At 45.9% G+C, this 9775-nt stretch overlaps 1 protein-coding gene across 2 annotated transcripts; it reads right to left on the reverse strand.

Moving 5' to 3' along the window:
• Positions 1-734: 734 nt before the first annotated feature.
• On the reverse strand, positions 735-8100 carry GLRX (glutaredoxin). 2 transcript variants are annotated; one of them, XM_042855821.2, is made up of 3 exons: positions 7793-8100; positions 4837-4957; positions 735-1360 (listed from the first exon to the last, which is right to left on the reverse strand). In XM_042855821.2, exons 1-2 carry the CDS (start codon positions 7997-7999, stop codon positions 4847-4849), a joined length of 318 nt encoding a protein of 105 aa, XP_042711755.1. In that variant the 5' UTR covers positions 8000-8100; the 3' UTR covers positions 735-1360; positions 4837-4846. The 2 variants fall into 2 exon arrangements, with proteins under 2 accessions (XP_042711755.1, XP_005306942.1); XM_005306885.5 differs by having other exon boundaries at positions 735-961; positions 7793-8097.
• Positions 8101-9775: the final 1675 nt, after the last annotated feature.

Here is a 9775-nt window from a genome sequence, read left to right on the forward strand (position 1 = left end):
GGAAATAATAAAAACATTGACATTTTTTATGCACTTCTGATGCAGAAAGTTTTTGAACCAAGAGTTTAGACCAGTTCTACTCATTAACAGCCAACACACTGACCCGCCCTCACTCTGCTATCCCGCACAACCCCATCCTGGAGTCCTGAAATTGGCCAGTACCATCAGAATAGTCATTTTCAAGTTATTTCTATTTAGAGACCCAACACAGTTTACAGGCAGGCTGCACTCCTGCAGAGAAAAATAAATTCACACTTTCCCATGTAGCGTTCCTTTCCTATCCGGCTGCACCCATTCTGAACGACATGAGCTGCAACCACTTGCCTGTAGCTGTATGTTGTAATAAGGGAAGCACAGCAGAGAATATTGTTTTCTCAACCTTTGTTAAGAGGCATGCCAGGGTTACCAGAGGGTCATATGCTTGTCAGATGGCTGGCTCAGTATGCACTGACTCCAGTGGCTACTTTCAAACAGGATTCCAGGACCCCATTTGGCCTTAAGCATCAACATCTTACACTTCCCCCTATATGGCTTCAGCTTAATACATTGTCATAAAGTGGAAAACAGCTAAAGTTCTCTACACTACTAAGGAAGAGGTGAGTTGCTGGATAACTATCCTAAGGTGGGGGGGGGGGGAGGCAGAGAGAGAAATGCGCAGAGAAGGGAGAGAGCATGAGTGTAAGGCTTGAGCAGTACAAAGAATATTTGTACTGTAAACGGGTAAACACACCTCATTAGTGCAAACATTTTATTCCTTTAGGCAAAATCTAATCATTTTCTGGGTTTGCTCCCAGGATGAAGGGATATAACATATTGCACCACTATTAACACCACCAAAAGAACAGATGCCCAATATCCACTTCTCTTGTAGATTTAGAAGGAAATCAGATGGCAACAGGAAAGTCACTGCTAAGGCTCCAGTGGCAAGGTGATGCAGTCACAGATTCCAGTCATTTTGGGCCTGAAATTAGAAATGATACAAGTAGAGATTACAGGTTCTTTTTGGAAGAGGCCAGTTTACCAAAAGAATACATGCCTAGAAGAGCTCTTAGAATGGATTTAAGAAGTCTAGTTATATTAGTGACATAAGTACTGTGTGATACTCCAAGGAAGTGTAGCCAATTTTGACTGACAGATCTACTGCTCAAATCATTAAGGGAAAAAAAACCTGTAGGGATTTTTCAGAATGAAGAGATCAGGCAGATGGAGGATATGATTGGCTGATGTCCTAGTCCAGAGTATAGCTTGTTGGGAATTTTGATGAACAGCTTGTCAGAAGAGACCGATTTGTTGAAACCAAAACTTTTCATGGAAATGTATCCGTTTTGACAAGACTTGCCTCAGGTCCAGGATGAAATTTCTGGTCAAAAGAAAAGAGACCAGAATAACCAATAGCCCAATTTTTAGGGAGCTTACTTGGAAAGTGGGAGAACCAGATTCAAGTCCTGCCTAATTCAGAGCAGGGACTTGAATCTGGTTCTCCCAAATCCCTGGACTATTGGCTATTCTGGGATGGTCTCTTTCCACCTTCTCCCCCCCCCCCCCTTTTTTTTTTAAGGTATAAAAGCAAGTGTCAAAACTTCAACATTTTTCAGTAAATGGAATACTTGTTTTCTGGCCAGCCCTAGTTCAGAGCAAGATAATTGCTTTCATATCAGAGGGTAGAGAGTGCTGTAATGTGGCAAGAACATGAAATTTCAAGAAAGCAAGACTGCTAGCTGACCACATACTGGTTAGTTTCACATATGGAAAGTGCATATTTAGCGAGGGTTATTTAGAGGAGCTGCATCTAAGGCCTTGGCTACACTTACCCGCTAGTTCGGCGGCTGGCAATCGAACTTCTGGGTTCGACTTATCGCGTCTAGTCTGGACGCGATAAGTCGAACCCGGAAGTGCTCGCCGTCGACTGCGGTACTCCAGCTCGGCGAGAGGAGTACCGCGGAGTCGACGGGGGAGCCTGCCTGCCGAGTGTGGACCAAGGTAAGTTTGAACTAAGGTACTTAGACTTCAGCTACGTTATTCACGTAGCTGAAGTTGCGTACCTTAGTTCGAATTAGGGGGGTAGTGTAGACCAAGCCTAAGTTACCAATATTTGGACAGTAAGCAGGGTATTACATGAACATTAAGTTTAAAATAAAGTAACAAGTATTACTATTTATCTGCTGGCTGAGATGCCATCCACTGAGCTCCATGAAGCACCAAAGACAAAAGGAAGACTGAGTTTAATGAGTAGTTTAGTTAGGAAAAGAGAACAGATCCAAGTTTAAATATTTGTATTACTCATATTTGCATAGCAGCACACCCAATGACTCAAGTCACACATCAGTGCACTATGCCAATGCTAGCGATGCCAGAACAGTACTGGGATTTCAGTTCTATTAAGGTGGATTCCCAGTGCTCTGTCCCACCCTTTTTAAAAAGAGGTAGATAATACACAGCTCATGCTCACGCTCTCCAAGCAACAGTCACTGTTGCTATGTTGTGCTGCACAAGCTAGCGTAGTGCTTTGTCCAGTCTGCAACCCTTATTCTCTTTGGGGGGAGGTTCATGTTTCAGCAGCACAAGATCTGGTGCTGTGTAAATCTAGGTATAGGAAGTTCTGCAGTAGGGTGGCTACCTCACATTTTCTTAGATGTGATATTATGCTGAGTTTCTATAAAACCCCATCAATGCATTACCCACCCTTTATCTTCCGATCCCTCAGTCAAGTATGGCAAGTTAGGAAAGACCACTTAATACTTCCCTCCCCCGAGGATTAGATTAAAATGAAGATCAATCCCTGCCCATACATGTTAGACAATACCACTTTAAAAAGTAATTTTACACCTGTAGTACCATCAGGTAACAAATATGGTAAATTAACAGATTGTGGGAACTTGTGGGCTCTAGGAGATTTATTGCATGATGATACCATGGCACCATCTTCTCCATGGTTAGTCAGGCTACATCTCTCTCTCTACTCCAAAAGGAGCTTCTGCCCTGTGAGGCAAAGAGTCTATTAGCTGCAGTAGTTTTCAGCAGCCTATATGCTACACAGACCAGCTAGGAAAAGGTAAAAAACAGTCAAAAACTAGGGCAAGTGTAACATTCTCTCCTGTAGGATAATCAATTGGTAGCCAAGCTGTTGCAAGTAGAAAGAAACCATGAGTGGACCTGGGAATCAAATGCAGGTCAACTGTATCACAGCACTCAGCATTATGATACTGAGTCAGGCATAAGCATTAAAACAAAACCCCAAATACCACAAGAGTGCTTCTGTTTTCAACCTAAGAAACACAAAGCTCCACCTTTCTGCGGGAATGAATTGTCTTGAAATATATTTGGATATGTGTAAGGGGACTGTTGCCCCCTTACTAACATTCAGTGGGGGTGTTTTGGTTGACTAGCTCCCAGCACTGAAAGGGGAAGGGTCGATGGCAAATCAGGAGCCTGAGATTGACAGTCCCCAGGAACCATGGGGAGAGGCCAATGCTCCAGATGAGCCTGATTGACAGGGCGGGCAGGCTAATCAGGGAGTCAGGAGGCCAGAGGGGGTCCTGTCCTCCGTGTGAACTGGAATGGCCTGAGTCAGACTGAGTGGGGCCGAGCTAAGGAGAGAGCAGGGGCCCAAGCTGAGCTGGACAGCAGAACCGTGCCAGATCCAGAGCCAGAGACGCAGCCCAGGGAGAGCAGATCCTGTGCTAGGAGCAGAGCTGCAGCCACAGAGCCAGAGACGCAGCCCGGGGAGAGCAGATCCTGTGCTGGGAGCAAAGCTGCAACCACAGAGCCAGGTGTGGTGAGCAAGTGGGGCCAGCCAAGGGGGGACCTGGGCAAAGGGCCCAGCACAGAAAGACAAGGGCCCTTGCAGGCTAGACCGGGAGGGGGACCTTAACCCTACGGGGGGCTGACGCTGGGAAGAAGGGACCCACCACTCAAAGCCCGGAGGTGTGTGGCCACCACCATTGCAAGTGTCCAACCCACAGCGTCTCTGCAGCACGGCCTGGGCCTGAGAAGGAGGCCTGGGACCTACAAGGAGCAGCCTGTGACCTTCCCTGACATTCCAGAGACACTGGTTGTGATGTTCCCTGCCACAGAGCGGGGTGATGTGTTTTCCTTTAACCTTTCCCATTTTTCCTTGTTCTTTTCTTTAGATTAATTGTTAATTAAACAACTTGTATTTGCTTTAAATTGTATGGAATAATCAGTGGGTCAGGGAGGTGCCCAGTGCAGAGAGAGTACCCCGGAGTGGGGACACCCTAGCCCCTGTCCTAGGTGACCACAGCAGGGTTGGGGGTCGAGCCCCCCAGGAATCCTGGGCCCAGCCTTGTTGGGGTTACGAGGACTCAGCCAGACAGAAGAGTGGAAGGGGAGCCCTCAAGGGCAGGGAGGCCTCTGGGTAAAGGAAGTGGGAGCGGGGACTCAGATCCTTTCGCTAGCCCACCTCACCGGGGTAGTGCAGAAGTCAGGAAATTTCCCCACAATAGCGGGACCATTCCCCCGCTTACATATGGGCAAAAGCGGTGACATCATGTATTCTCCTGGATCTGAAACAAGAGCTACCTATAATGTAGCCTTTTATGGTTTTGCAGCCTCCTTAGCCCTGCAAGCAGAGCTGGCTTTGTATTATCCTCCACTAACCTTTCACAAAACCACCACTAGGACATTTGCTTTTGTGTTGCAGAGTGAAACTGACCATGCCCTGATTTTGTTTCCCTGGAAAGGTGCAGTAAGCACAATACCAGTTACACTTGAGTCAGAAGTAGCATTGATTTCATTGATCTACTGGATGACATTCAAATTTCCTCCCCAATATAGGAGCTGGTTCCTAGTGATCGGACTATGTTCCCCCTCACTTACCTTCATGTTACTATAGAGCACCAATTTGCTTTAGCTTTTGAGAGAGTTTTCCCTGCTCTTCTAAAGCAGCCAGATCAGAATATCCACCAATGCAGACTTCTCCAATATACACACGGGGGACCTAGACATGCACACAAATGACATTTGTTAGTCAGTGGCGAGGAAAAACAAGCTGCACAGCAGGATCTCTGAAGACATTAGGGCTCAGATTCACAAGGATACTTACATGTTGCAAAGCCTAATCCCTGGGTGCTCTGTCCTGCATTAGGTGCCATCCGTTATATGGGGAGAGGTAGGCACCTAAGGAAAGGAGTCTCAGAAGCCGGCAAACTGAGAGGGGCCATCTAAGTTAGCCAAGAGCAAAATTCAGAGGAAAGGGGTGGAGCAGAGGCTATTGGCTATTCTGCTCTGTTATCTTTTGAGAAAGAACTGATCTGGTTTAGGCACCTAACTCCAGGAGAGGGTTCACAACTGAAAATCCCCAGTGGAGGAAGCATCTCCCTCTGGCTGGTCAGTCCAGGCACCTAGGCTGGCTTCTCAGAATCCTTTCCTTAGGCACCTAACTCTTCCCGTGTATTGATGGAGCACCTGGGACCCTAACTTGGGGCTGTAAATTCCACTGAGCTACAGGAATCCTAGGATGTAGGTGTTGCAACACCTACTTTACCTTTGTTAATCTAGTCCGAAGCTCTTAACTGGACCTTTGCCAAACCTCAAGATGTTTGGTTTTAGGACTACAAAAAGAGTCGGGGTTGGGGAGAAGAGTGTCATAATTGATTCTACTTGCCCATCCCTATGAGATATCTGCACATTGCCAACTCAGAAGCAAATCTCTATGCCTGTCCAAATGATTTTGACACCAAAATTTAGGTTATGTTCAAAACAAAACTGAATTTTCTATGTAAAGCTTGAGTCAGGTTTTCAGGAAATGATTTTTAACTTACTAGAAGAGGCTGGCTTGCTACTATGCAAATAGTTATCTGGGAGGAAATCTGCTTACCAATCCTTGTGCAACTTTGTGAAATATAAAACTGAAGGGTCACATGTGAGATTTGTGTAACAATGTGTCCTCTGTGCTGCAAATGAGGAAGTTGCTTCATAAGTAGTTGTGAAGCAATTGGAGTTCCACTGGTGGAACGTATTCCCAAGTACTATGACTCAAAATGAGGGCATTTTGAAGTAGATAGTATTATAGCTACTTTACAACTAGATAAAGTGGGGCAATTCAGATAATGGCTCTGCCTAAAGCTAGTGGCAGAGCTGAGTCTAAAGCCCAAAGTCCCATGCTCAAGCATACCATACTTTCACTTTGCTGGTGTTGTGAAAGGTTAACTTATGTACAGGTTTTCCATGGTGCTTATCACCATAGTGTCTGCGTACATTAAGATTCCATGCTACTCGTACAGTACAAATGACAAGGCAAGAACAGTGTGTTGAGAGTGAGTTAATATTAGGCTTATTATGTAGGGTTACCATACGTCGGATTTTCCCAGACACGTCCGGCTTTTTGGGCCTCAAATCCCTGTCCGGGAGGAAATCCCAAAAAGCCGGACATGTCCGGGAAAATAGGGAGGGAGTGGTCGTGGGGCTGGGGCCTGGCGCCATGGGGGCCAGGGCGGGCCGGAACCAGGGCCGCCATCCCAGGGCCCGAGCCGAGCGGGAGATGCCAGGGCCAGAGCCTCTTGGCCTGGGCCGGCTGGCCGCCAAAGGGAACCGCTCGGCCGGGGGGGCCGGACTGGGCCGCGCCACACCCCGCCCCAGCCCCAGTTTACCTGCTGCCTCCCTGTTTCAGGCTTCCCGCGAACATTTGATTTGCGGGAAGCAGGGGAGAGGAAGGAGCAGGGGGGTGGGGCCGGAGTGTCCTTTTTTGAAATTAAAATATGGTAACCCTATTATTACGGGTTGTGAAGAGTCATCTTTGAAACTAGGGGAAGCGTATCCACCATCTTCCATTTAATATAGTTATAAGAAGCCATTAAGCTCATTTATAAAACCAGATAGCTGACACAATAGGAGCATCACCCCAAACACTTGCACTTGGCAAGGCTTGAGTAAAATCTGAACTATAAGGGTCACAGGGTATCCCTGGTGAACGATATAGCAAATGTAGGAGCTAGAGCATTGACTAGATTGGAGCTGTGTTCATCTGGGTATCTGACAGAAACAGCAGAAAGACCAGTAAAGCTGAGAAAAGGCAGCAAGGACATCAGACACAAAACACAGTCACAGAAGCACAGACAGCATGGCCCAGAGAAAAAACTAAGAGAGCTTTTTGACCCAGTGCTGGCTGAAAGAGACTTGGAGCAGATAACCATCTCTTGCTGTGTTCAGGGAAACAAGTCTTTGTAAATAAACAGGGATTGCATTAAACAAATAGCTGATTCCATCATCCAGGTTTCCTCCAAACAGAAACAACCCAAGGGATCACAACTTTTGGCTCTTTGGAAGGTGCTCATTGTTATGTCTAAGGCATCATAGATACAATTAACCTGACTGACCCAAATTCATAGAAATCCAGTCGGGAAGCTGAACGATTTCTATAAAAAAGTTATCGCACACCTTAATTAAACTAGTTACATAGTAGCTATGGAACATCAATCAGATGCAAGACTCGCAGAGAGGAGAACGGTGAACCTTAGTGAACTAAAATACTACAGCACACAAGACAGCAATACAGCAGTTACTCTGAACATGGGAAGCCATTTTACAAGAGAACAAACAAAAGACACCACAAAGAACATTAAAAACCCATTAAATAGGATAGGGAGAAAAAAAAAAGTCTTTGGCTCTATTTTATTTCCCCTTCTATTCCACCTAGCTAGACTGCAAATTCCTCAGGAGAGGGACCTGCCCTCTGTGCCTGCAGAGCACCTAGCACTCTGTTAGGCACTATATAAATGAGAAAACTATGACCACAATTAAGCAACTGTCAAATATGAATAATTGAAAAACTTACTGTTCTTGCCCCTGTTGTCTGCCGGAAATAATCCAGAATGCCATCCATATCATCTTGGGTGGTGATGTCAATGAATTCCAGGTGGCCTTTCTTGAAGGAATATTTTTTGAGTAGTTTCACTGCATCCTGGCAGTAAGGACAGGTTGGCTTTATAAAAACAGCCACTTTATCAGATTTGATTTTGCTCTGCACAAATTCCTGAGTCATGTTTACAGTATTGCTTTCTAAGAAGGAGGAGTCAGGCAGCTCTATCCTTCAAGCGGAACAGTAATAACTAAAGCAGTAAGTGCTTGTGGTTTTAGTAAGCTGCAAACTGCCTTCCTTATAGGGCCACCACCCTGTAGGAGGAGTTTTCCTTCACTCAGTCTTCGATTTTAAAGAGATAATGCACCAAGCTTCCGGGCACTGTTTTAGCAATTCCATGGTTGCAAACAGATGAATGGTTTTCAAATATGAAGCAATTTGCCCATCAGCTGTTATTTCAGCATCTCTGAGTTGTGATATGAGAAGATTTATACAAATGGGCTACCCAGCAATGTTGCCTTATTAACTAATACATGCAAATAGAGTTAAGCCTTCAGCCTTGCCTCTCTCTCCAGACTTGAGTTTGTGTGGTGGCTTGCTGGCTGCTCATTTCAGCTGCACTGAAGGGTGGATATCACTCTAACAGTTTTTCTCAACTTTTTTGTGCTGGTGACCACTTTGGACTTCCCCCCTACTAAGGAAAATTGATATTCCGTACCTTATGTTCAGGGCTTCACCCCCTCGGTACTCGGGACTTCAGTCCCGCAGGGTGTGGGGTTTGAGCTTCAGCCCCACATGGGGAACAGGACATGGGGCTTCAGCTCCTCAGAGATCAGGGCTTCAGCCCCACAGGGTGCAGGGTTCAGGGCTTCAGCTCCTAGGGGCTCAGGGCTTCAGTGCTACAGGGCATGGGGCTTCAGCCCCACAGGGTATAGGACATGGGGCTTCAGCTCCTCGGGGCTTCAGGCTTCAGCCTCATGGGGCTTGGGGCTGAAATATGTACATTTGCTTTGCTGGGGCCCCTGTGGGATGGGGCCCCATGCACTTGCCCTGCTTCTGACCCCTTAACACCACGCCTGATTGCGATCCTCCCTAAACACATCCTACGACCTGACCCCCACGTTGAGAAACACTGCTCTAAAGGAAAACGGCAGCAAACCTGTATAGCTGACTTAACTGAGATCCCTCTTTCGATCATGTTTCTCATCCAGAAGTTAAAATTAACTTGTGCGCATGCACACCCACCCAAATTCCATTGTGAAAATTAATGGGATTCCCTGACTTCCTACAAGGAAACGGGATAATATTTTCAAAAGCACCTGTATGACTTGGACATCTCAGTCCCAACTGCAGAAGTGACTTAGACACTTTGGCTCCCACACCCCATTTACTGTCAATTACTTTCAAAAATTAATGGGTCTTAAGCTCCTAAGTCACCTAGGCACTTTTGGAAATTTTACCCAGGCTAATGTTCGTAAGAAGAACTTCTCTGATAGATCTGCAGAATAGTTTAGGGTTTCTGCCTGTGTTACCCTTTCCCATCCCTTCTGTACTGTTTAGAAAAGCCCTGAGCTGAGGGATTTGAAAAGCGAATGACATAGGAGTTTAAGCTCTGGTTGGGATGACTATCAAGTCCCCATTCTTCCCGATTAATAAATTATAAATGTTTTGTGCTTCTATAGAGCTTTCCTTCTGAGGCTCTCTAAGTGTTGTATCCCACTTTTACAGATGGGGAAACAGATACAGAGAGGCTAGGGGTCTTGCTCAAAGTCACACACTGAGTCAGTGACAGAAAAGAAATCCTAAATCCCAGTCCTGTGCTCTAACTTCTACTAGACCAAGGCAGTTTACTGAACATGGCCCCAGTCCTGCAAACAGTTATGCGCATAATTATATATATTTGAGAAATTCCATTGCCGGCTTGGGACCTAATACAGAAGAACTATAAATACAATTATG

The sequence above is a fragment of the Chrysemys picta genome, chromosome 6 (assembly GCF_011386835.1).
Source record: "Chrysemys picta bellii isolate R12L10 chromosome 6, ASM1138683v2, whole genome shotgun sequence".
NCBI classification, from domain to species: Eukaryota; Metazoa; Chordata; order Testudines; family Emydidae; genus Chrysemys; species Chrysemys picta.